General features: G+C 35.8%; 3 protein-coding genes across 3 annotated transcripts in view; all 3 read right to left on the bottom strand.

The window, feature by feature from the left end:
* Positions 1-4,975, bottom strand: part of rasa4 (RAS p21 protein activator 4) — a 42,848-nt gene extending 37,873 nt beyond the window's left edge. The window contains exon 1 of the mRNA XM_084114830.1: positions 4,723-4,975. Coding sequence (XP_083970956.1) covers positions 4,723-4,787 — 65 coding nt within the window. The 5' untranslated portion in view covers positions 4,788-4,975. The remainder of the gene's footprint in view (positions 1-4,722) is intronic.
* Positions 4,976-14,306: 9,331 nt separating this feature from the next.
* LOC311083793 (uncharacterized protein) lies at positions 14,307-16,418 on the bottom strand (the record flags this gene model as incomplete). The annotated part of the gene is made up of 3 exons (XM_084115537.1): positions 14,307-14,745; positions 16,121-16,188; positions 16,281-16,418. The coding sequence occupies 3 exons, from the start codon at positions 16,416-16,418 to the stop codon at positions 14,544-14,546; spliced, it is 408 nt and encodes a 135-aa protein (XP_083971663.1). The 3' UTR covers positions 14,307-14,543.
* Positions 16,419-19,315: 2,897 nt separating this feature from the next.
* upk3b (uroplakin 3b) lies at positions 19,316-26,984 on the bottom strand. Its single transcript, XM_084113417.1, has 6 exons — positions 26,794-26,984; positions 24,513-24,656; positions 23,354-23,591; positions 21,902-21,984; positions 21,684-21,813; positions 19,316-21,204 (listed from the first exon to the last, which is right to left on the bottom strand). The coding sequence occupies exons 1-6, from the start codon at positions 26,855-26,857 to the stop codon at positions 21,009-21,011; spliced, it is 855 nt and encodes a 284-aa protein (XP_083969543.1). The 5' UTR covers positions 26,858-26,984; the 3' UTR covers positions 19,316-21,008.
* Positions 26,985-27,544: the final 560 nt, after the last annotated feature.

The following is a 27,544-nucleotide window of genomic DNA, read 5'->3' as shown; positions in this document are numbered from 1 at the left end:
AAAATCCACAACAACAACATAAAAACTCTTTTATGATGTATATTAAGTATATTAAGGTGAATTTAACAAACATCCAATACAATGCTGTGTTCGAACTAACTGCTCTCATATGTGTGTAGGGGTGAGCGGGGCACAACCTAACGTGGGGCTAGTTGTAACAAACTTGTTTTAAATACTTCCACGCATGCAAGGATAACGAAACTTAGTGTATTTACTAGTTGCCATTTCAACACTATATAGAGAAAAAGTGCCAGAATTCAGAAATCTTTGGAAGATATCACTGAACATTTATTTAACCATAGCAAAATATCTTACTTATGTCAATTTTTGTCCTCTGTTTTTTGTTTATTTAAAATTAGACAAATCTGATCATAATCGTCTCATCTTAATCGTATATCTGTTATTTAACAGTTGAGACAGCTCTTTAATTCTGATCTAACTAGCAGAAGACACTAGCAGGGTTTAAATCATAGTCGTGAAAGTTGGGAAAGTTGTAACACTAGCGTTACAATGTGCAGCATTAGAACTAAGCTATTCTATTCTATACTTTTATGAATTCTATTGAGAAACCATGAGAAAAAGGTGAATAAAGACAAGAGTCAATGTTCAGAAATTATTATGTTTTGAACTATGCTGTATAGCTGTGTTTTGCGGTGTGTTTGTTGTCAAACTTAAAAATGTATTTATTTTTAATGATTAAAAATGCCATTATTTTATATGAAAAAGTTAATAATTGTATTTTATTGAGAAAATATTTTAGTTCGTCTTGTATATTGTTTTGATTAGATCAGATAGCATTTTAATCTCTGGTCATGTTACAATGTGCCCCTCAGATGTTACAACATGCCGCACCTATGGGGAATGTTGTCACATTTCACTTCCATTTTTTTTTTTTGGTAAATCAAGAAAAAAGTATACACTCTATTAATAAAACAAAACCACATAATTGTACTAGACGTGTGAAATAAGACGTGTGAATGAGGCTGCATGCTTCGAAGGCCGAATGAGCCACAGCGGCACAACGAACATCAGCGATGTATAGATGGCGGCGCGTGTGAGTGCAGCGGCTCTGAGCTCTCTAGTTCGGTGCTTAGTATGTTTAGCAGGAATTGCATGGCAAATGAACTCTGCCAAGCACAATGTGTATATAGAAATTAATGCGGGAAAAAATAAATACTCAGTCTGAACTCTAAGTAGGTTTACACAAACTGAGAAAGTCAAAAAGTGTTAGGTTGTGCCTTCCCTACATATGATGGTATTTTTACCAGCTGAGAAATCACGAAGAGCTTATAAAATATGTAAAGTGTGAAGCCTAAACAGTGGCAGGAATTCCTCTGTTACACACACAAATGAAGATCTGCTGCAAGGTGACGGCGTTTCCGACGCCTGTACTGAACTGTAATGGGCAACGCAGCTCCTATGACGGGATAAACCAGGTATGCTTGAGCATTCGTTCCTTTTAGGGTCCCATCTTGTGACATCACATCCTGTTTTTGGTTTTCTGCATGTGTACATGGAAATATTCTGTATAATCAGCATATCATGTAATTCATTTGATTTGAATTTTTAATTGATTGATTACACACACATCTTTGGTATCTCTGGGATCTAAGACCTAACAACATTAAAGTCATCTCAAGAGAACACGAGGGTTAAGTGGGTTCTGTGTCACAAATACATGAATCTGGCTTGACAGGGTCCAGGCCCGTGTTACAACGGAAGCTCTTTAACAAGCTTCACTTTCATCTGTCTGCATGCTCTACACTTGGACCAGTGGATTCATTTGTTTGTTATTCTGGTTCAGACTATCATCTCTTGTTGGATCACACAACCATGTCAACTGTACAGTTTATCTGTAACTGACTCATACTGAGCCTCATTCTGAACACAAATCTAACTGCCAACTGAAATCTGAGAAGCTACAAGAATAAAATGAATTATGCTCTCAGATTACAACTAGGCTTAGGGCTGCACCATTTTTCAAATTCAAAATCACAATATGACATAGCCTACCTAACAAAGGCATGTCCCAAACTTATTGTGAACCACAGGCTGTTTCGGCCGAAAAAGGCTTGATAGTTTAACGTTTGAAAATGAAGAAATTAAGACGGCTATAAATATTAGCATTGTAATATAGAGTTGAACTGTAACAAAATATTATTGTTGTTGTTGTTATATTATTTTTCTTAAATAAATTTTTATCTTAGAGTGAAATATTTTAATATTAATTTCTTATTTTGTTTAATATTTCTTTTAGTAATAATAATAATAACAGCAACAACAACAATTATACTCATTATTATACTCATGTTAATACATATGACATTGTGCAGCCATACAAACATGCACAGCAAACGTTTTATCGCATTTTAAATCACAAATGCAATTTTTATTAAAAAAAAAGATTTTCTTTTTGCCCTAAAAATGCCTATATATTCAAAATCGATTGCAGATATACGACTTTAAAAATAAGGTGGCTAGGTTAGGGTTAGGTGGTTGCCAGGGTGTTGTTATGTGATTCCTATGTTGTAATGGATGGTTGTTATGGTGTTGCTAGGGTAATATCAAACAATGCAGGGTGAGTTACATGCAGGGTTAAGGGTTTAGAAAAAAAACAATGATTACTGACAACTGTAACGTGTATGTTCTGTTTTGGATTCATTTTCATTCTGTTGCCTGTTTTACTTTGACCGAGTTCTGTTCCCTAGTTAGTTTCCTTGGTTGTTAATTAATCCTGGTTAAAGGAGCACAGGGGTAAAAGGCGCCTTTGATTTTATTTTCCTCTAAACCACTAGATGGCACAAAAACTTGCCGTAGCACTTTCCAAAACATACACTTTTCAAGATGCACGTGGAAATTTGCCTGATCCTTGATGTGATCATGTGCAGAAGTCTCCTTGTAAACAACAAAAACACGAATCTCTGAAGACGATGACGTCATTCACATGCGTAGTACGTGTTCAATCTAAAGTGTTTCATCGCTGTCTAATGGCCTGGCAGCAAAATGCATCACTTTGGCCGTTTTCGCATATCGTATCGTTTTGACAATGGTGTCGTCTGTAAACGGAAAACTCAAAGGAAAAACTTCTCCGTTCAAGCATATCATGCCATGTAAACGTACCCTTAGTTTCCTCAGTTCTTTGTTCTCGTTTGTGTTATTCATGGTTGTATAATCTTTCTCCAGAGTTTTCCTGTGCCCGTTGGATTTAATTATTAAAGACTGTTTGTTTTTTTGAATCTTCATCGTCGTGCGCTTCATTGTAGCCACACACTCCTGACAGCAACAATATCAACAATATCTGATTGCACTTTCTATTTATAATGATCTTGTAATTAAAAGTCCAAATCAATGAACATTTATCTCACAAAACAAGTGCTCATATTCCCTTTTCCCAGGTGCTGATTACTCAACAGCTGCTTGATTATAATTAGCATATCTTAAACAGTCCAAAATCTACTAATCTTTCCAGAGCCTTGCAATCATTTAAAGAAAGGTTCATACTATTTACTAAAGCTCAGTCAGGGCATGTGTACATAAAGAGGGATGGGTTTGTGGAGAACGTGTACAATCTCTCAATCACAGCGTCAATACAAACACTCCACATCTGCTCCGACGGTTCGGCCCACCGACTAGTTCACTAGTAATTTAATTTAATCTTACAAGGAAGCGAAATCAGTAGCTCAGGAAAAGAAGGGCAGCGAATCACATTTTCATTGCATTGACATGACCACACTGTTGAAATGTTAATGCAGATGACCTTATTAGCCAATAAAGTAATTTCCTCACAGAATGTGGGAGAACTGTCCTTTCCACAAATAGAGGCATATGAACTGTCGTCATCTGGGCTGTTGTGGTCAGAATCATAGACATGTGAGTTTCCAACCTCATACCAGACAAACGAGCGCCAAATGAATTCACAATGGAATGCTGCCAATTTCAAACAGGGAACCAATTAACAAGCTTAATTAATTTATACTGCTCATTAATGGTTTGAAAAGAGTGTGTATACAGCAGTTTGCTTCCAAAATAACTATATATATATAGAGAGAGAGAGAGAGAGAGAGAGAGAGAGAGAGAGAGAGAGAGAGAGAGAGAGAGAGAGAGAGAATTCTGAGTGTAAAATATTAGAATGTGATTGATGAATCAGATGATGTGGTTGATACACTGATGAGTAATATCTAATAATAATATTGATTGAGAGAAATGCACTATATGTTTCTGTTATAGTGTTATTCCCTTTACGGGGGGCATCAGTAACACATTACACAATAAAACAGCTTTTTAAATTTCATTCATTTAAACTAAAACCATCATTTAGATATTTATATCACACATATTTATACGATAAATGCTCATTCATGGTAATGCAGAACAGGTTATCATTTTGTAGGCTACAGTATATGCACTTTCATTGATTTGTTTCAAATATAGGATATATATTTATGTTTATTAAAATGCCATAACTGTTCTTTAAAAATCCCTAAATCCTATTTGTTTTATACGTTTCATTGTGGGGGAAAAAGTGTAATGCAAAATAATTTTTTTCTTGTTTTTTTAAACTGAAATGCTCTCTAATAAGGTAGGCTATCTGTGAATTTATTATATGCTGTATCTGTCAAATCCCATACTGCTTTCAGTATAGCGTCATGTACACTTGTCTTCCCACATATTTCTGTGTAAATCATAGTATAATTTCCACATAGTTAAGTCATCAACACTTACATGTCCTTGATTGGCAGGTTCTTTCCTTCCACAATCCTGATGAATAGTGTGCTTCGTTTAGCCATGCTGTCATTCAGTGACTATATCACGCGCCGTCACTTCTTATTCCTTCAATAACACGCATGCTTATAAGCATTGCAGAAATGATAATGTGCGTTCTATCTATAAAGCTTCTCATAGGTAAAGCCTGTGCTGAGAAGAAGCGGCACCTCCGTTCAGTCCAGCGGTCGTCTACACAATCCACGCGTTACACACAGGCGGGTTTGATCTCTGGGGGTTGTTTGTATGGAGGAGGAGTGACTGACTGACTAGAACAAACACTAGAAGAGAGGCAGACGCGACGCGACAAAACTACAACGCTCCTTTTAGAATTATCGCAACTGATTTTAAAGTACGCGACTGTAAGCGGCTTTGTTGAATATTGTACTTTTGTTGTGTCGCGTCAAGTGGAGACGAGGTGTGGCGCGACGCGACGGGTAAATTGAATTCTCCGTGTGAGGGAAAGAGGCGTCATTCTCAACCTCGAGAGAAAGAGATACCTGAGATAAGCAAACAATTGTCTTGGTAGACTATTCGATACAAAACACATGAAAAACTAATAGGGTTCCACTTTTTATTCTATGTTCTGAAAGTCAATATTTGTTTAGACGTGTATCTTGAAGGCTTGGCTACAAAAAGCTGTTAAACATTAAAGCGTTAAGGGGGGTGGGGGTGGGGGGCAAGAAGTGTTAGGGGGTCCGTGGACATTTTTAGAGAAAAACACTGTAAAAAAATAAACATAAATAATAAGATTAAAGTAAATTCAATTCTATTCAATTCAATTATAATATTCCATTAAATAAAAATAGATTAAAATAAAAATTTTATAATAATAAATTATTAAATTAAATAAAATAAAAAAATCAGTTCTATTCAATTATAATATTCCATTAAATAAAAATAGATTAAAATACAAATTTGATAATAATAAATTATTAAATAAAAAAAAATGTAGGGCTACAGTATATTATTAGAAAAAAAAACTTAATAAATTACTTATTTTCCAAATAATATTTTATACATAGTTATTTTTCACTTTATAAATTGGATCTTTATACATACATTTGATCTGCCTTTTAACTTTTAAAGGGTACCTCGCATGAGAATGATCAAATATATGGGGGTCTGTGGCATAAAAGATTGAAAACCCCTGGTTTAGGATAAAATTTACAGTTAATTGAACACACATGATACTATATGGGATAAGTTTTCACTATTTTTTATAAATAATTATTGGTTACACTTTATTTTAAGGTGTCTTTGTTACACTGTAATTATACATTTAAGTACTGAGTAATATACATGTACTCACTTAGGATTAGGGATTGATTTGGTTTAGGGTTAGTTGCATGTAATTATGCATAATTAATAGTTATTACTATAGTAACTACATGTAACATATGTAACAATGACACTGTAAAATAAAGTATTACTTAATTATTCAAAAATGTTAAGCGCACATGAAATCTATATAGGCCTACCCTAAAAATTACAACCTGTCCCGACTTGACATTTAAAGTCCACTACAATTCCATTCCTTTTCTTGTTGACAATTCTCTGTGTGTATGTCAGTGTGGCTTTATTGTGCTCATAGTTAAAGATATTGGAGGGCAGAATTCAGAAAAAAAGCTCCAATTTAAGAGGGTTTGAAATGGATGTAAATCAACATGTAAAACCACTGCCAACAAAAACACTCATTACGACTTCTTTGCTTATAATCGTGCATTTAAATATCTGAGGACAGCTGTCCACTTCTCTTTCATTTCTCTAAATATCTGTCTGGCGTTGCTTTTTACTGGGGAACAAGCCTGCAGGGAAATGGCTTTTTTCTAACGATTCAATGTTATTTTGTGTGAAAACGCAGTATCAAAAACATTCAAAGGGGTGATTCAGAATAGCCGAGAGCTGCAGTATGACAGTGTACTTCCTTTTTCACAGAGGACTTTTGCCTCTACACAGGTTGTTATGACTGATAAGCTCATGATGTATAACCAAATAACCCCAGTCTGTTATAATAATGGGAAGAGACTCCACACTTACTGAAATGACTCACATAAAAATATGAAAGAAAATATCTCTCTAAGCTCTCCAGTCATAATTGTTTTTGAAAATTGAAAGCCTCGCTGAATGCATGCAGTTGAATAAACAAGTTAAAAAAAAGACTCCTTGATTATGGTCTTTGATGGAAATGGACTCTCACATAATGTCAGCCGAATGCATAACAGATTCTGATTTAGGCTACACAAGTGCTGTCAACGTCCGGAAAAGATCAAGAAGTGTGCCTTTATCATGGAAAAAGGAAGATGATTCACAGTCACAACAGAGTTTCTTTCCAGACAGACAAATTGACCACCTCCACTGTTTATGAAAAGGAAGTTCATGCAATAGGAATCTTGATTCTAAAACATTCTCAGGTAAAATGCCAATGCTGTTTAGGCTCCAGTGAGGTTTTTCATCAAATTATGTGTTTTTACAAAATAATGTGTGAGTGTGGGCACGGGTGACTCATTGATCCAGGAATACAGACGTGAGATCCTGCACCTTTAGAGCTGTGACCAGAGGAAGGGATACGCTGTGTGGGCTTCTTGTGACTCACCAGTTTATCAAAGAGTTACCAGAGCGCAACCCTCTCTTTATATAGTGTGTTTGAATGTATAAGCCGCCATTTAGCAGAGGCTTTTCATGTGGGATATGAGGCTCATGAGAAAACACAACTATTTTGTGAGATGGTTATTTCGTATGAATTTATACGATGTGATTTGTATGGAAACAGGATTTTTATTAAAAACAGCATGAAGGTCCACATATAATCTCACCCCTAAACTTATAGGTCATATCAGATCATACGAAAGCGTAAGAAAGAGATTTGACGAATCCGCCACCAATTTACCAAAATGTAAAACACTTATCAACTGCCATTAGAGTGTGTTCCATTGCAACATTAAATGGATATTATCATTCACCTTCAAGTTGTTCCAAACCTGTATGAATTTCTTTCTTATGCTGAACATAAAAGAAGATATTTTAGAGAATATGGGTAACCAAACAGTTGATGGACCCCTAATGACTTCCATAGAGAAAAAAATACTATGGATACTATAAAACAAAATATTTTCTTTTGTGTTCAGCAGAAGTAAGAAATTCACAAAGGTTTGGAACAATTTGAAGGTAAATGATAGATGACAGAATTGACATTTTTGGGTGAACTATCCGTTTAAGACAATCCCAGATTGCACTAAAATGAGTTGATTATAATAAATCAAACTAAATCTGACGGATGAGAGAAACATTGAATACAAGAAACTTTTAATTTCATTCAATACAGAGAAGTATCAATTCAAACAAATTGCCAAATTTACTGTACTATGCTATGAATTTTTATGTTTATTAGAGTATCATGCTGTTAGCTTGGAAACATGCTAACATTAATTAAACTCTACTTGCTATTGTTACGTACTGCTCTGAGACATAAAGGTTGAGGATCCAAATGCAGTTTATTTGAGTAATCCAGAATCGTAATCAAACACAGGCAAAGGGTCAAGCACAGGAAGGCAGTCCAAACAAACAGGCAGGGGTCAGAGGCAAAAAGGGAATCCAAGAAAAAATCCAAGAACCAAGAGACAATGAAGCCAGGGAGAATGCTGAGAGATGCAGAATGTGAAAACCAGGCTTATATGGGGTGAATAAACAAGATAATGACATACAGATACAATGAGTGCTGATGAGTCCAAGCAGAGAATTATGGGAGATGTAGTTTGTGAGGGAATGACAATAGTCTGATGTGGATGCCCTCTGGTGGCTCTCAAGGGAACTCCAGTGACCGTTTTTCTTCAATATCGTGCAGCCCTACTGCCCACACACTCAAAATAGCCGTGGCAACTATGATGAGTGCTATGTCTTCCGGAGCTGACTCAGGCGCGGCGGGTATGACGTGAAGAAGCTCAGGCTCGGCAGGCATGACGTAAAGACAACACTATCTCACGGGAACCAAAGGACAGGGAGGTACATAAAACACAGGACTAGCAGTCATCAGACATGGGCATGTTGGTGACTGATGGGCCAAGCTCAGTGGCCACTGGACCTTGGAGTGTGATGCCCCTCCCCAAAAAACGTTTAGGGGACATGTCCTCCTCAACCTCCCCAACAGTGAAGGAGGAACCACACAAAAGCAGGGCATGATCCAAAAAGTCACTGAACGACCCTCGAGGAGCATTGTGTATTAGTTTGTCCTTGAGCGGACAGTTAAGCCCGTAAAAGAAAAAGTAAATGAGAGCACAATCTGGCAGTTCAGAAACATTTGCAAAGTCCAGTTAAATATGAATGTGCTCTTCGAGGGTACGGATACCTTGGTGCAAGCTGACTAACTCAACTGCTGGATCCATATTTGGCTAAGTCTTTTGTTATGTACTGCTCTGAGACACAAAGGTTGAGAATCCAAATGCAGTTTATTTGAGTGATCCAGAATCGTAATCAAGCACAGGAAGGCAGTCAAACAAACAAACAAACAAGGATCAGAGGCAAAAAGGGAATCCAAGAAACAGGCAATAATCCATGAGACAGTGAGAATGCTCAGAGATGCAATGTAACAACATACAAGACTTCGCTGCATGGGAACGAATGTGAAAACCAGGCTTATATGGGGTGAATAAACAAGATAATGACATGCAGGTGGATAGGATGTCCAGGCAGAGAATTATGGGAGATGTAGTTTGTGAGGAATGACAATAATCAGATGTGGAGTGCCCTCTGGTGGCTCTCAAGGGAACTCCAGCTGGTGACATTTTTTGTAAATTATTAAATGTTTTTATGATATTAATTGAGAAACTACATGGAACGGCTGCATTTTTCTAAATGTATTTGTCACACTACAAGACTATTAAAGCAATCTGTATAAAAACTGATTAACAATCATGAAAAACTTAGTGACCAGTTACAGCACATGCAATAAACATACATTAATGACTAATTTAATCGTTAATCATAATGATTAAGACCATGGGGTAATTCCTTTGTAAGCATATGACACAAATACTAAAAAATATTAGGGCTGTCAAAGATTAAACCTTATAAAACTACTAGAATGAACAGATTAGGACAAATCATGGTTAAACATGAAAGACAATATGCAATGTGTATGTTTTATAGCATCTCCATTTGGAGAGTGTTTTTTATCCAATGTGATTTTTTTTCTGTAGTTTTTGTAATAAAAATGTAATACATATTAATATATAAAAGATATCTAGCACTTTACAGAAAGGTTTTTATATGTTAACATTAGATAATTGTACAATTGTAACAATTATTAGATAATTGTATTCCTTAAAACTCATCTTTGATCACCAAAATTACATATTTAAAATTTATTTCCTTGAAAATATTTATTCATGCCTTAAAATAGCTTGAATAAGTTCTATGAATATGCAAATTAGGCCCACACTCACTCACACCAGCTCAAGGTTTCAAACCATGTATTTGAGACTGTCTTTTTTTCACTGCAGTTTTAAAGAGATTGAGAAAATACTCAGCAATGGTGTTGACATGAATTTGGACATGATTTTTCTTAAAGTGCCCCTATTATGGATTTTTGAAAATTACCTTTCATGTAGTGTGTAACATAGCTCTAAGTGATTGAAAACATCCTGCAAAGTTTTAAATCTGAAAGTGTACCGTATATAAAGTTATTGTCTTTCAAAAGTAAGAGTTGAGTCAATGAAATGAATAATTTTTCAAACGAATCATAAACCGTTTAGTTGTGACGAAACATAAGCATAATTTGCCCGCCCACTTATTGTGCGCGCAGACACCAGGGAAAACTTGATAGGGTGGCCATACCATAGATATCCATATAAGGCTAGATGTCTTAAGGCGGAGTCTCTTCCTGCATCAACCGGCGGCCATCTTGCCACAGGGAAGCTTTCTGGCGAGCTCTGTAGTGGTGAGTGATCAGCACGAACACAAATCCCCTTATCTCGCTGAAATCTTGACGGATTTACAAACGGTTTGGTTTCTTACAAACGTTATTAACGTGGCTATAATTCTGAACGCTGGAACATGTTGAAATTGCAGATTTTCTTAATTATTCATATGTATGCAGTGTCATAACTACATCTCTGACGTTTATAACAAACCAAACCGTTTAAAAATCGGTAGAAAATTGAGCAAGTTATGGTTATTTAAAAGTACATGCACCATTAAAACACAATGTTACAAGTGAGCGAGCTACCTGTGGCAAGATGGCCGTTGTGTGCGGACGTCGACCTCCATTGGCCAGCAGCGCGGACGAGACATAGCCTTTATTATATGATATCTATGGGCCATACGTCCAGATTTTGGCCGGACAGTCTGGATTTTAAGCCCCCTGTCCGGCGCAGCCTCAAGCCGGATACTCATTTGTCCTCCTTTTTGGAGTTAAATCGGCCTAAAAAAACCCGCTCTAGAATCTTTATTGGGACGCAGCAGCATAGCGTCTCTCTGGTCAAACAAATGACTGGCTGAAAGCGGTGTCAAATAAATATCTGATATATCATTGGTAAAGAAGCCTCCACGTCGTGGAGTCCACGTGCTGGCTACGTCATATCATAACGTTAACATGCCGAAACGTCAGACCTCATTTAATCCGGAATGGACAAAAGAGCACGAATTTGGCCATGATGACCCTAGAGGAGCTGTTGTCGCCTGAGCTGCAGCAGAGGGTGAACTTCTTTGTTAAGAACTGAAATGTGTGTTTATTTATCGCATTCATTATTTGTTTATTTATGTATTTCTTTTATTTCCAGAAGTCCAGAAATTTTATGTTTTCTGGCACTGTGCACTTTTCATGACAGGTTCATCTCAGTGGTTAGTTTTTGAAACAGACACAATGTCTTGAATACATACAAATACTGTGAATAAACACTTTTTTGCCTCTTTTGTTATACACAGGTCTACATCAAGATATATCGTAGATCAAATTGTCTGGCAACGAATAGACTATTTCTGAATCACTGTATCATGATGCCATCGATATGATGGACAAAATTGTATTGTAGTTGCGAGTACACCAGAGTCCTATGCAATTATTCTTGCCTCACTAAATGCCGCAAAGTGTCCTCCTTTTGGGTGTTATGGAAATGGCCACCCTAAACTTGAACCTAAAACACTGCAGCTGATTCCTGGATACTGGTCTGGATAGCATCATGTCGAGAAAACGCTGTGCTCAACAATGTGAAGGTAAGCAAGTTTTTTTTTCACAGCCCAAGGACGAGCATGTGAAGAATCAGTGGTTAAAATTCATCTTTACCACGATACCACAGCAGTATAATCCTAAACTTTTGCTGTGTTCCCTTTATTTCACTGACGACTGCTTCTCAAATCTCAGAGTTCAATGCAGGATTCGCAAACCGCTTGCTCTTGAAAGATTGTGTTCAAAAGACTTAGTTTTGATCTTTATATTGTGTAGGTCTCCTGCTAACTGGTTAACTCACATTATTACTTTCTTACTGAAATACTTCTGCTAATCAGTTGTGGGCCACTATTACCTAAAACTGTGTCTATTAATGCAGATTGTCTGTCGTTCTCACTACTTAGAGGAAAGATTAAGCATGGAGCAAGATTTGTTTGACCAACGTCTATGTTACAGTCATTCACGCTAGAGCTCGGCTAATGTATGCACTGTTATTGATACAGTTTCACATGTTCACCACAATAGACAAAATACTCGGTAAATAAATAAGTACAAGTAAAATAATTGGTTTGTTGATGGACATGCACTTGTTAAATGCTGATGGTGAGGAATTACAGTTGCAACATCTCATAATGTACCTAAAGTCAAAATCAAACAGATGTGCTACAGTGTTTGCATTTGTAAACATGTATTTATGCTTCTTACTGAAAAGAAGTAGGCCTATAATTAACAGTTAAATGTTTGGTTATATATATATATATATATATATATATATATATATATATATATATATATATATATATATATATATATATATACACTCACCTAAAGGATTATTAGGAACACCTGTTCAATTTCTCATTAATGCAATTATCTAATCAACCAATCACATGGCAGTTGCTTCAATGCATTTAGGGGTGTGGTCCTGGTCAAGACAATCTCCTGAACTCCAAACTGAATGTCAGAATGGGAAAGAAAGGTGATTTAAGCAATTTTGAGCGTGGCATGGTTGTTGGTGCCAGACGGGCCGGTCTGAGTATTTCACAATCTGCTCAGTTACTGGGATTTTCACGCACAACCATTTCTAGGGTTTACAAAGAATGGTGTGAAAAGGGAAAAACATCCAGTATGCGTCAGTCCTGTGGGCGAAAATGCCTTGTTGATGCTAGAGGTCAGAGGAGAATGGGCCGACTGATTCAAGCTGATAGAAGAGCAACTTTGACTGAAATAACCACTCGTTACAACCGAGGTATGCAGCAAAGCATTTGTGAAGCCACAACACGCACAACCTTGAGGTGGATGGGCTACAACAGCAGAAGACCCCATCGGGTACCACTCATCTCCACTACAAATAGGAAAAAGAGGCTACAATTTGCAGTGGTGACAATTGAGGTGACTGCCTGCTTATAGTAACTGGCATGTCTTCATTAATGGGTGTCAACGCCTGCGTGCCTCGAGAGAGAGGACAGTAGGGCGCCTGCCAGTGTAAGGTAGCAGGAGGTGCAGAGAGATGCATTTATGGGTGGAGCAGTAAATTAGGCAGCACTCAGGTACACATTAGCTGTCAAACTGAGCACATCTAGGTTGTGATCTGTGATCATATCATTAACAATTAATATGTGCTTTAGTAGAAAGTGTGCTTTAGTCTAATATTCGGCAAGCCAAACTTTATCAATTGTTAATTGAAGTGATCTCCAGAATCCTTGCAATAGAGAGCAGACAGTCAAGTAAAACTCTCCATATAGGGAAATTGATTTTTGGCGATAACATATTGCAACTGGTATCTAAAATAATTATTTCTAAAATAACCGTGTTTAACAGCTGATTTTGTGGTGTAAAAACTACATTACCCATAATTTCAGGGTGATTTCTGTACAGAAAATTCCACCAATCAGAGCCACGACAAGCAAAACAAGCCAAAAGAGCTCCTTAGCTCTGCTCACTCCCATGAAGCACTATGAATGATGTAATCAAGTCAATATCCCCATGCTCTCAAAATACTTAAATATTTGTTCATAATGCTTCGTGGGATTGTAGTTCTTTTCCTCACTAAAGCCGTTAAGTACACGGTCTTGTACCTTTGCATTTTTGTCTAATTTTCAAATACATTTTTGTTTTAAATCAAAGTTTGTGATGTTATGATTCACCTCATAGCTGGTTGGTTTGGTTCATTGCTTATAATACTTTAACAGAAACTTTTTAAAAATCCTAAAGGGAAAAATGAATGGAAAAAATACTTCCAGAACCAACGCCACTGAAAAAGTGGGCAGGCACTAATGCACCAAGAGAGAAAACACTATCGGAACAACATTGTGTTCCATAAAAGGAAGATAAACTACATTTGAAGTGAGTTGCTAAAAGAAAAAATTCCAAAGACAGCACAGTGAAATAAAGCATCTTTATGAAGATTAGAAATTTGAGGATTGATGACACAGGTGCATCCTTTAGACACAACAGTGATGCAGAACTACAACCCTACTAATATGTTTGGATTGCACATTTCATTGCCTTTACTATAAAATTGGTTTCCTGTTTTAAAATTTGTAATGTTTTCAATATTTAGCCTAAAAATAAGGCAAAAATAGAAATGATGTGCACACAAACAGACACAGACAAACTATTATCTCCCCTCAATCCCAAAGAACATTTGAAAGATATCAGCACATCCTTTGTCATTAAGGAACTGATAAAGCTGTCCAAGGACCATATGGTTTCCTCTGGTCCCGTGAGGGTCAAAAATGGCTTCATGAAATCCAGTTCTCTCCTCTATCGAGCTGTTTTCCAAAGGGACATCCTCTCTGTGACGAATCATAACTTTCACTCTGAAAATATATATTTTTTTAAAATGCACCAGTAATAAAAATCTGCTTTGCCATCACAGAAATATAATTTAAAATATATTTAAATATAAAAGTTATTTTAAATTGTAATATTTCATTCACAAATATTACAGTTTTTTTTTTTTTTATCAAATAAATGCAGCCTTGGTGAACATAAGGGACTTCTTTCAAAACATTAAAAAAATCTCCTTCAAACTTTTGACCGGTAGTTTAATATAATATAATATAATATAATATAATATAATATAATATAATATAATATAATATAATATAATCATTTTAAAACAATTTGAAAATTAAATTAAGATTGTTTGTGTCAACCATAAAGTACGGTCAATTATTAGTTGCAGAGAACATAAAACCATACAAATTAAAAGTTAATCTACTGTATATGAATTTGGGAGATCGCCTATATCAGGGGTAGCAAATATCATCGCCTATATCAGGGGTAGCAAATTTAAGCACTTAAACATATGTCCAAGTTCAAGAAATGTTTTATAGTCATCTAAACAGCCATAAAACACATACACACACAGGCCTCTAACATAATAAATGAGATCCTTATTTTGGACCTAACAAGTATAGTCAAACACACACAGGCACACAAACAAAACCTATTTTAAATTAGGTATTAAACTCATCTTTGGTATTTTGAGTTTGCACTCAAAAGGCGTGTTCACAAAAGAGTAAGAGTAGACCCTATTGATTTGGTTTAGATTTCAATTCATACCTGGCCCAGAACACATCACAAGCAGACTGAAGACCCTCCACACAAAATATTACTGGAGGACATCAAAAGAAATTGAAAGAAAATCGTTTTTGCAAATTTGAAAACTCGATTCTATTAACATTAGTTAATAAAGATACAACTGTTCATTGTTTGTTAATTGTAACTTCACAATGCATTAACTAATGTAAACAAATACAACTTTAGATTTTAATAATGTATTAGGAAATGTTGAAATTAACATAAACAAAGATTAATAAATGCTGTAGAAGTGCAGTTCATTATTAGTTCATGTTAACTAATGTAGTTAGCTAATGTTAACTAATGAACCCTTATTGTAAAGTGTTACTGATTTAAGTTTAATTCAGTACTAATTTATTTCACTTTTGAACACTTTGGCCCAGATCCGGCCCACATCTGGTACACATGGATTCCAGATGTACCAGATGTGGGCCGACACTATGTTGCTGTCTGGGTTTGATCCCACTAGAATCCTTCAGGACTATTATCAAATTATCATAGAAAGTCCAATAGGAACTGTCAGTGTGTATTCAAGTATGTCACTGAGTAAACAATCAATAAAAACAGCTTATGAAAAATATTAATTGGAAACTCAAAATATTTAAATACCTGACAGTAATATCTGGCAACACTTTCGGGTAGTCAGCTGGGTAGGTGCACAACAATGTAATGCTCACCTATCAGAAAAAAAAGATAAAGATATGAATTTACATGATAAAATTAAAATTAAATGATAAAGAGTGCATTTGAATGTATTTCCCCAACTTACTGCAAGGTTCTCCACCTTCAGCTTGATGTTGAATTGTGGTCTGGAACTGGGGGGAGCATGAGCTGATCCCTCCACATAAGCCCTGAGCTCTGCATGGGAGAGCTCATCCACTTGTAACTCTTCTTCACTTGGAAACATGCTCACTCTCAGAGGGATTCGATGTCAAAGGCAGCCTGCTCCTCTTCCTTTGATTAAACGAGGCACAGAGAGACAGCCTGCAGAAACACAGAGAGACAAATGTCTGCTTTGATTTCAGGCTCCAGCAACCTGAATGACATAACTGCAGCAAAGTGTTGTATTAGCAGATAAGCAGTTTTTCAATTATTAGCCAGATTTAGGCTATATACAAGTAGCTCTCTGGAAATAATACATGGCAAGTAATTTGATTATCTAGATAGTAGATGGAAGACTTAGACTGACCCAACACTTATTTTCATTTCCAAAGTAACATAGGAATTCATAATGTGACAGTAAATCCTAACTTAAGTTAACGTTACCTGCGTTTGGTTTCTGGTTTTGATTCCTCCACATCTTGACACACTCACTCCTCACACTGTCTGAGAGGTGTAGCAATATTATTGTGTAAAAATGAAAAATATTACTATTAATTAATCTTTTATATGTAGGCTATATCAGCTGTATTGGCGGGTCTGGTTTCTCATAAAGAGTTGACGTTACTATTCAGTGTTTATTGCGTCGACTCGATGACAATTTGTTTGTTTGTTCTCAACTCAGCTCAAAAAGATAAGTATGGTAGAAATATGAACTGAAATGTTTCTATAATGAGTTTGTAGCCTATGTAATAGTCAAACTGTTTTTTGTTTTGTTTTTTTTAAGATTTGCTGCTAAATTAACTTTGCTAATTGTACAAGGTCATTAATTTATCACTGAGAAACGTCCTGTTCGAGGCGATGGAGGTTGGAATAACTAGTTCTTCCAATGCTCCATCATCGGATTCGCGCTCGCATTGACATGGTAAAATCGACGTCATTGTTCGTTACTGTTTAAGGTGTAGGAGCATAATAAATACATAGACGCCATATTGGCCGCTTTGGAACGTTGCTGCGATAATGCGTCCGCCGCTGAGGGCGCTGTTAACAAATGCAAGAAAACGGGTGAGCGGTTTATCCGGATAAAAACAAAAATAATGTTTACGTATCAACCGTTTTCAGTGGTTTGTACGTGGTGTACAAAAAGTTCCATCTCTAGTTATTTAAAATCTCGATAGTTAGACTTATAAAATATTTTTTTAATAAGGAATTGTTAAAGCTCAGGCTTGTCGTGTATTTGGCTTTTATTCTTGGATAAGAATTGTGAAGACCCCCATATTGAGATATAATTAAATTTTAACATTAAATGAAATAAAGTTTTCTTATTGTGGAAAAAGCATTTTCTGTCTTTAACCCGATTTTAGCTTTTCTTGACCGCGATTGAGAAAATGAAACAAATCGGCAAATTACAAATCACACCAGTAGGCTGCTTTCTGTATTTTTATAGCACTTAAAGGTCCCATTCCATGAAAATTTCACTTTATGAGGTTTTTTAACCTTAATATGAGTTTCCCTAGCCTTATGGTCCCCCAGTGGCTAGACATTTTGATGGGTGTAAACCAAGCCCTGGGTATTTTTGAGAAAATGAAAGCTCAGACAGGCGAATCTAGAAATCTTCCCCTTATGTCGTCATAAGGGGAAAGGTTACCTCCCCTTTCTCTTCTTTGCCCGCAAAGAGAATTTGGCCCGTTCATGAGAAAATGAGCTGCGCGAGCGCAATATTGTTTTTTCCTCGAAAGACATCATGGCTTGCAAATGAGCGAAGCCTGGCAGTTGCTCAGTGTTTGGATGTACTTGTACATTTGTAAATTAACACAAAGGTATTGTTTTAGTTCCTTCATCCGAGCCTCTGAAGAACCAGTAGGTTATGTGAATGTCTGATGTGTAATTGTTCAAGTTCAGACAGATAATCTTTCTCTCAAAGTCGTTCAACACTGTTTATGCATCAGTAAATCAAGCCAGTGACTAAACGATCAACTTCACGTCGTTTCTCTTACGGTACGTTCACACGGGGCGTCAGCGTCAACGCTTCCCATTGACTTTGAATGGGTGACGTCAAGCTTTGCCGAAAAGAATTGTGGATCCGTCGGCGGCGCTTCACTGGCGTTGCTCACGGCAGAAGTTGAGAATTTTTCAACTTCTGCCGCGAGCAACGCCAGTGAAGCGCCGCCGACGGAAGCGTCAGCCAATCAGATCGCTCTATGCAAATACAGTAGCCAGGCGGCAGCCAATCACGTTCATCCTGTTCAAGAGCAGCAAACTGAGGATAAATTTTAAAATGGAGGAGAAACTAATTATTGCGGTGGGCAATCACCCGGTCCTTTATGACCATTGAATGACAATGAAGCTTGTTGTTGAGTTCCTGTCTAATTTCATTGGCTGACGCTGCTATGACCATGGCGTCAGTGCCAAACTTCAGCCACGCCTTCCGTCAAGCGTTGACGCTGACGACCCGTGTGAACGTACCGTTAGGATGAAAATAATCTTACTTAAACTGCGATTAATACAGAAAGCGATCAAAGAACAATCCCTTTCCAATCGCCCAAGCTGTCAATCACACAACGCGAGTTTATCTGGACACTTGCCAAAACTCGTTATGAAATCAATGACGCTGTTACGCTGCACGAAGCTCTTACTGTACTTACCTCATGTCTGCATTGGTGAAATCATTAGTGAGAGTGCAGAAACTGCGTTGCAATGATAAGATCTTCATTCACACGATCAACAGGCTGTCATCTGCTCAATGCTCATCACTGCAACCTTTTATGTGAAGGGAATAGATCTAAATACTTAAAAAACTTCTCACGATTCGTTAATCCCAATAGCTGTAATAGTAAAAGTTTTCGAGAGAGTTCCACATGCTAGATATTTCATATGCAAGCATGTCAGCCAATCACAGCAGTGGGAGTTTACACTGAAGTCTCACAGCAGACACACCCCTTCAAACAGAGCGTTCAAATCAGAGGCTAAAATCAGGCTAGGAAATATGCCTTTTATTTCTAAATTATAACAAGTTTTGATCTAAAAAACATACTAACATTATAAGGGCACCCCAGGAAACATTCTTAAATAATAAAATAATTCATGCAATGGCACCTTTAAATGATAGATATTTACAGATATACTCCAAATATACAATAACAAAGATAACTGATGGATCCTTTTTGGTAAAACATGATATGGTACTACAGTCCAATGCAGATAGTAAATATAAGATTAAGTGAGAAGTAATAGTAAATAGTTTAGTGTATAGTCAATAAAATAGAAAAACAAGTGTACAGCAAATAAAATAGTAATGAATAGTATAATTATATAATATCATAAGTACAACAATATAATAATAATATATTGATAGCATATAGTTTATGTTAGGCTATAATACTATAATAATAGCAATGGAATATGAAATATCAATGACAGAATATAAAAAATAATAAGTTAAATAGTGACTATTGAATAGTACAATATTTTAACAGCATAACTATAATAGATTGATAATCGCAAGTGGTATAATATTATAACAATAATAATAATAATAATAATAGCAAATACAATGTAATATCAGTTGCATAATAATATACACAATAATACAAATAGTAAATTAAATAGTGACTAGTACCTCCAAGTACTTGTCATAAAAGTCGGTTTTAAGAACATATAGATTAATATTTAGATTTCAGGAAATTTACTTTATTATATAAAATACAAAATTTAAGCTAAAACTATAATATAAATCATGTCAACTCATGGCTCAACTTATACCAATCACAACATACTGAGTCAGAACAGAGTAGCTCCGGAAAGGAGGGATTTCGAGAGATTGATTCATTTGACGAGCCGTTTTGAGGAATTATTGAAAATGTGGTGATGTGCAAATGTATATTATGAGAAAATGAATGTTTTTTGACCTTTGATGTATGTAAACCTGTTGTAGGAGACTCCAAAACAACATTAGGAAACTTTAAAATAGCATAATAGGGGCACTTTAAAGTATATTAAAAAAACAAAATAAAAAAACACACACTTACATATAAACAACATTAAAAGCTTGATTTTCACCACAGGGGGGACTTTAACATGAACTAACAATGAACAACTCTACAGCATTTATTAGTAGTTAATGTTAATCTCAACATTTACTAATACATTTATTAAGATAAAAATGTTTATCAGTTAACATTAGTTAATGAACGCTTTGACAACAATTATATACAATTGAGACTCTATTGTATAGTTACCAAATATCCAGTTAAAAGGAACAAATTCCTGGTTCGGTGTTGATGAAAGGATATTTAAGCCTATTTGAACCCTAAAACAATGAAGGTTAGGAAAAACTGCACCAGTAAATACCAGTAAATTATGACTGTCACAGTTCCACATCTGCTTGGTTACTAGACAGCGCCATCTAGTGAATTTGCATGTTGTAGTCAATCTGTTCTTTTGAGCACGTACAATACTGAGGCCAAAAGAGTTTACAAAAGATAATGGCTAAAATATCAACTTTCACCACAACCATTCTGGTTTGATATTACACAGAAAACAGTTCTACAGGGAATAGTTCTGATGTGAGTGTCATAGAGTTCCTCTATTTTGCCTTGTGACATGTTGAAAGAGGAAATACTGCATAGTAGTTTAGCTTCCCTTGGAATAGGCTATGCAATGATGGCGTCTATGGAGCTCACAGTTTCTGTGTCTGTATTCCAGACTTGGGCATAGTCTCAGACGTGGAATAATTTTTCCCTTCCGACACGTATCCTGGGTTGTCGTAGGGGTGTGCTCGCCCCCTCAGGCTGTGGATGTCATAGCGGGGGATACGGATTGAGTTCATGACTCTCATAGGAGATGTCGTTTGGAATTTGTCTTTCTTGCCACAGCTGGATGGACAAGATTCAGATGTTAGGAAAATGAATTGCACTGGCATTAGATGACATTACATGCAATCATATATTGAGTATTGAAGCTTGTTTCCGCCACAGAATAAAAAATAAAAAAGGTAATTGCGACTTTTTATCTCACAATTCTGACCTTTTTTTTTTCTCACAATTGCAAGTTTACATCTTGCAATTCTGAATTGCGTGACATAAAGTCCCAATTGCGAGTTATAAAGTTGAAATTGCAAGAAATAAACTAACAAAATTCTGAGGGAAAAAAGTCAGGGTTTTTTTTACCTTAGAATTGCACTATATAACTCACAATTGCGAGTTTATATCTCACAATTCTGAGAAAAGATGTCAGAATTGTGAGATATAAACTAGCAATTGTGTGTTTAAATCATTTTAAAGTGTGATTCAAGTGTCTATATTTTGGGACCACTGTATTTGTGAGGTGGATATGATTTAAATGATTTACTTACTAGGCTACGCATAACATGATGAAGAAAAGCAGTAAAAGCAGAGCCGCAGCCACACATAGGATGGTAATAATGACAACCATGGCACCAGATCTCGCACTTAGACCACTGTTAATGCTTTCAGGGTTTTGTTCTGTATGAACAAATTATTAAGATATTAATTATTCCAATATTACTTAGCAGAGTGGTAATTCAAATGATTTGATATTATGAATTCTTACTTGTCTTAAGAGGAATGCTGTCAGACCAATTTGACGAATTAACAATAATCTGGTTGTTCACATCGATAAGAAGATACTTGAAACTGTGAAAAACAAAAAAGTGAAAAACAGTTGCAATACATTAACAGCAAACTTAAATCAAGAGTTTAAGAAGCTACTTTGAAACTGCAGTCTTCTGACAAACTACAATATTTAAAAAGGACAGCATTGCAGAAGAATACCAGCATTTAAGAAGTATTATACTTTTGTAGAGTCTTGTAAATAAATAAATACTGCAGTCTGTGCATTATGTTGGGGATTTTTCAATGACTCTTTCTGCAGGTTACATTGTTACACCAGTAGGTGGCGACACGTGACTGTCTTTATAAGTGAATCACTGAATTATTCACTCAGTGTTTAGCTCTAACACATTCAAGAACGAATTCAACTACTGTCTTTTGATTAGAAAATTGCAAAGGTTGACTTCTTTTAAAACTATTTTCGGTTTAAGGAAAAAAACAGCCAATGTTGTGTCTAAATCTAATTAGCTTTAGCTGTTGTATAAAAGAAATCTTACACTTGCAATCGTTCTGTAGATCTGAATATCATCACAGCAATGCAGATATTCAGCAATGGCACTCGTTCATGCGATATTGCTCAAATAAATCCATGATCAGTTTATTGTTAAAGCAGTTTTTTTAACAAAATCAATAAAATTATTAGGATTTCTAAAGGTGCAGTCACATTTCGAGTAATTACAATAGGCATGTTTGGCAGTTTCCATGAGCGATACAGATTTTGCTTGTTCAATTTGATCAAATTCCCCATGTTGACCAACAGAAAGCTGCTTGATTTGAAAGTAACTTCTGTGTGGGCTGTGATTCATGATTTGATAACACTACTGACACTACTGAATTTAGCCTAAATTTCGCTAATGTGGTCGCATTTGTTCACATTTACCAATGTTAAGAGAATTTTCATGGGCGAAATCCACTCAGTAATTTCCATAGGAATTCACGTCAATGGGAATTTCAAGCGGGGGCGAAAAATTTCCCCATGCAGATTTCGCATCAGGTTCAGTTGATCATGCAGATTCGTCGCGTTGACCAACAGAAAGCTTCTTTATTTGAGAGTGACTTCTGTGTGACCTATGCTTCATTCATCGGTACACTATTGACAATATACACTGAGCTTTTTTTGGAAATTTTTGCTTATGTCACTGTGTTTTTTTTTTTTTTTTTTACAGTTGAGCTAAATGTAGTTAAGTAATGACAATAGTTAAGTTACGACATGACATCGAAAGGAGAGTTGTGTTGGCTTTTGTAATCTTAAATCCTGGAAAAGAATTAGCATTTTAGAGTCAACATTAATTGTCTTTAGAATTTCCTATGGGTTTTTAGAAATGTTAAACTACTGTATATGTAAAATGAAGTCTGGGGTTCACATTGCAGGTCCTACATTAAAAGGTCCTACCTAACACTGGATCCATCAGGTAATATTCCATTACAGTTGGTGCCAGTACATTTCCCCTCGGCTCCGACTCTGAAGTATAAGTCATTGGAGGCCTGATTACAGGGGAAGCCTGCCAGAGGTCCAACTTTGGTCACAAAGAAGTTCGGCGATGATGATGCGCCAAACGCTGTTGGGTAGGGTGACAGGTTGAGGACGTTGGGAGCTGAGTTTGTAACTTGAGCATCAAAGGTGCCGGTCGCTAAAGGTGAAAGAGGTTTGATCATTTAGACAGATGGAAGCATTTGCATTAGATATTCAATGGCCTACAACATTTTAGAACACTAACCCCCGGTTTCACAGACAAGGCTTAAGTCTAGGCTCAGACTAAAATGCATGTTTGAGCTGTATTAACTGACTGAAACTTGCTCTGACATATCTTAAAATATGTCATTGCCATTGTTTTGTCTCAAGATGCACACCAGTAATGTTTTTTTTATTTGCACATTTATTAAAGCTAAATGTCCTAATTGAACTCCTAGCTTAATCTAAGCCCTGTCTTTGAAACCAAGCCTAAAATCACACACATCAGGGCTCAACAATGTGGACAGCCAGTGCTATGTCCCTTAATTAATTGCGATTAATTGTTGCCCAGCACTAATATATAGGCTACTGTATATATATATATATATGTGTGTGTGTGTGTGTGTGTGTGTGTGTGTGTATGTATATAAATATGTACATGTGTGTGTATTTATATATACAAAATAATTATACACAGTATACACACATATTATGGATATTGTATTGTAGTATATATTATATTGGATGCGATTAATTGTTGCAATCATTCGAATATGCTGATTTGGTGCTCAAGTAGATTTTCTAGAATGTTGAAAATGTAAGTTTTGAAACAAAAATTTAACTTTTTCTTTTTTTTCTTGTATTACATTATGTCTTTTTACTGTCACTTTTGATCAAATTAATGCATGCCAAAACAACAATTCCCAAACTTTTAAACGGTATATTACCTGTGTGTGTGTGTGTGTGTGTGTGTCTGTTAAAATTCTACTTGTCTACAAGTTGGCAGAGCAAGAGAAAATCTGTGCTATGGCCTGCAAACAAAATAAAATAAATCTATTAAATGATTGTACCCTGACCTTAATTTGTAAATATATTTTACCTGAGCTCAGTGCAGCTACCAGCCATATCTCACAGCCATCGCATGTCTGATCAAAAACACAATACGGCTGCTTCAGTATTACCGTATTGCTGGTGATTTTGCCTTGTAAATCAATAGGTGAGAGCTGCGGCTGGAATGTCTGACCTGTAGACAGAAAAGTAATCATTTAAAGAGACATTTTTAAAATGACCGCATTGTTCCAACAGTCTGTCACAGAATAATAGCAGGTTCAGCCCTAATTCACTTGCACCTGTCATGGGAAAAAAATGGATTGCGTTACACCTAACAACCCCAAATATTTGCAGTGGTACAGGTGTATTGATTGAAAAACTGGGCAAGGAACAGAACATACAGGCTCAGTCTTGCTTTCTTGTGTGTTTCTCCTGAGGCTCTATCTAGAATTTCTATGACTTGTATGAACATGACATGGGTGTCCAATCCTGCTCCTGGAGTTTAGCTATCCTGGGGTGCTATCCAAAGGTTCAGTGGGTTTCTATACAGAATCCTAGGTTTTTTACTCAATTTTAAAGAATCCTTTATGCCAGAAAGGTTCCATATGAACCATTAAGGGAAAATGTCTTGAATCATTGCATAGTACTTTCATGTTTAATGTTTTCCCCCAATTTTTTCAAGTGATAAAGTATGTTTACGAGCCGTTTATTTGATAAAATTTTACCAAAAAAAAGAAAAAAAAAAGAAAACAAAATGTATTCAATTTAAATCCATAAAATAATCCATAAAATATTGCTATAATTAATGATACTTAAAGGGATAGTTCACCCAAAAATGAAAATTCTGTCATCATTTAATCACCCTCAAGTTGTCCCAAAACTGTATGAATTTCTTTCTTGTGCTGAACACAAATAAATATATGCTTTTGACCTCTTGCCTGTTTTGGACTACGATTGTGGATTATCCTTTCAATAAACTTCTGTGTTTGGATCCTCAACCTCGTGTCTCTGAGCAGTTTCATGACAATAGCTGATTTTATAAAAAATGACTCCATTTAAAAGTTAAAACACACTTGATTCTTAATACTGTTGGTCATGGTCACTACCTGGATGATCTGATTTTATGATCCTCTTACTTTTTACTTTTCTAACATTTTGAAGATTCTGCAAATATATATTAAATAAATACATTCAGCCAATTTGTATGTCCCTATTCATCATATTATACATTTTTATGTATTGTTTATTAGGAATATTAGCAGCACTTTATTTTACAGTCCTGTTCCCCATATACATACTATGTACTTATAGTAATTGCAATAACTGTGTAATAACTAGGTACTAACCCTGAACCTACCCTTAACCCATGTAGTTACCATGTATTAACAGTACTTTCTTAGGTAAGTACACGAAAGTGCATGTACTGTAAAATAAAGTGCAGCTGGAATATTTAGCCACATTTTTCTATTTTTATTTTTTTAATTCATAAGTGGGAAAAAATAAAAAGTTTTATGGTCTAAAAATCTTAATTAATGGACAAGCGGGGCATTAGTACAAATATTCAAAAAGATTTTATGAACTATATGTTGTTATTTGTTCTGCATTGTAAATGTGTTCCACTTCATATCTGTGAGATCTGCATTGTGACTGATAGAATGTGTGTGTGTGTTCTTGGAATGTTCAGTAGTCCGATATATTGATTCATGTGTATGTGTGTGTGTGTGTGTGTGTTTAACAAATTGATAAAAAGTTTCCTCATATGTCCCATTCATTCCTTATGTGGGTCAAAATGACCCGTGAGTAAAAGATTTGTTACTATTTTTATGACAACCCCAAAAACTTTTGTGTGTGTACATTCCCATTTCAAGTGTGAAAGTTTCAGAGGAAGACCTGATTTTTCAAATATATTAATTACAGGTCATAATGGCCAGAGAGAGGAGTAGGGTTAAACTGAGATTCAATATAAACAGCATGATTAGAGAATAAATTAAGTGTATTTGTGATGTAATGCTAAAACCAGATCTGGGGTTTTAGATTAGGGTCCTAAAAATCTAAAAACTAAAAATCCTAATTACTGATAATTAACAGTTAGTAACCTTATGTTACCTTACTAGTTTAGGTATGTGGTAGGATTAAGGGATGTAGAATATGGTCATGCAGAATAAGGCATTAATATGTATTAATAAACAGCCAATATTCTAGTAATATGCATGCTACTAAGTGGTCAATAGTGAGAATGGACCCTAAACTTAAGTTTTACCCTAGATCGCTTTACTAACAACAACCATATAAAAAGACCAAACAAACATTGATCATTAAAATGCACTTACCTTGTCCGGTCCACATCCAGATAGACAGCAATGATATCAAACGGATCACTGCATTTGTGTTCATCTTGGAACAAGGACGCAGATAGTTTCTAATGATTAAAATCCAGAGTAGAATCACACCTAGCTGGTGAAATTCAATAATCAGCCTGGCAGATATGAATCAACTCGTATAAAAAGAAGCTGAAAGGAGTGGAGTTTCTCATGAGGGTGTGTAGAAACTGGGAGGTACTTTGGGCACAAAAAAGTGCTTTGAAATTCCAGATTCCAAGGTCTTATTATTGTTCATTTGTAAGCTTTGAAAAAGGCTTGAATCATATTAAAATGATTTCTGCTTAAATACTTTTGAATTGACAGTGCCACAATTACAGTCTCAAGCTACCTACAATTGTGTAGTCATTGCATGTGACCAACATATCTGATGCTTGAATGGAAAATAAAGTCGACGGACGAAAGGCTGTTTGAATGAGTAATGTTAAAGTTAACAAACCTCATTACCACAAAACAATCAGATGACGTGCGTTAACACAATATCCAAAAGCAGGGGCGTGGAGTTTACTCATGCAATATACCAATAATACAAGCAGTTCTTAATTCCTAATGTCTTGAGGGAAGAACATTAATAACTTAAGCATGAAAACAATGTTTTATTTACACCATCATATTGGTTTTCTGTGACAAACTACGCATATTCTGCAACCCCAGAAACTGTAATTAAATATACATATTTGTGTTTGTCTGAGGTAAAACCAGC

Source organism: Abramis brama, assembly GCF_963993115.1.
Source record: "Abramis brama genome assembly, chromosome: 5".
In the NCBI taxonomy this organism is placed as follows: Eukaryota; Metazoa; Chordata; class Actinopteri; order Cypriniformes; family Leuciscidae; genus Abramis; species Abramis brama.
This window is presented reverse-complemented; position numbering and strand designations above follow the sequence as displayed.

Bases quoted from the DNA above. Each gene is read 5' to 3' on its own strand.
- upk3b (XM_084113417.1), bottom strand. From the start codon at position 26,857: ATGAACACAAATGCAGTGATCCGTTTGATATCATTGCTGTCTATCTGG. The intron at 23,592-24,512 runs GTAAAATATATT...TTTCACCTTTAG, and splicing joins GGTAGCTGCACTGAGCTCAG to CGACCGGCACCTTTGATGCT. The intron at 21,814-21,901 runs GTAAGAATTCAT...TTGTTCATACAG, and splicing joins CAGCATTCCTCTTAAGACAA to AACAAAACCCTGAAAGCATT.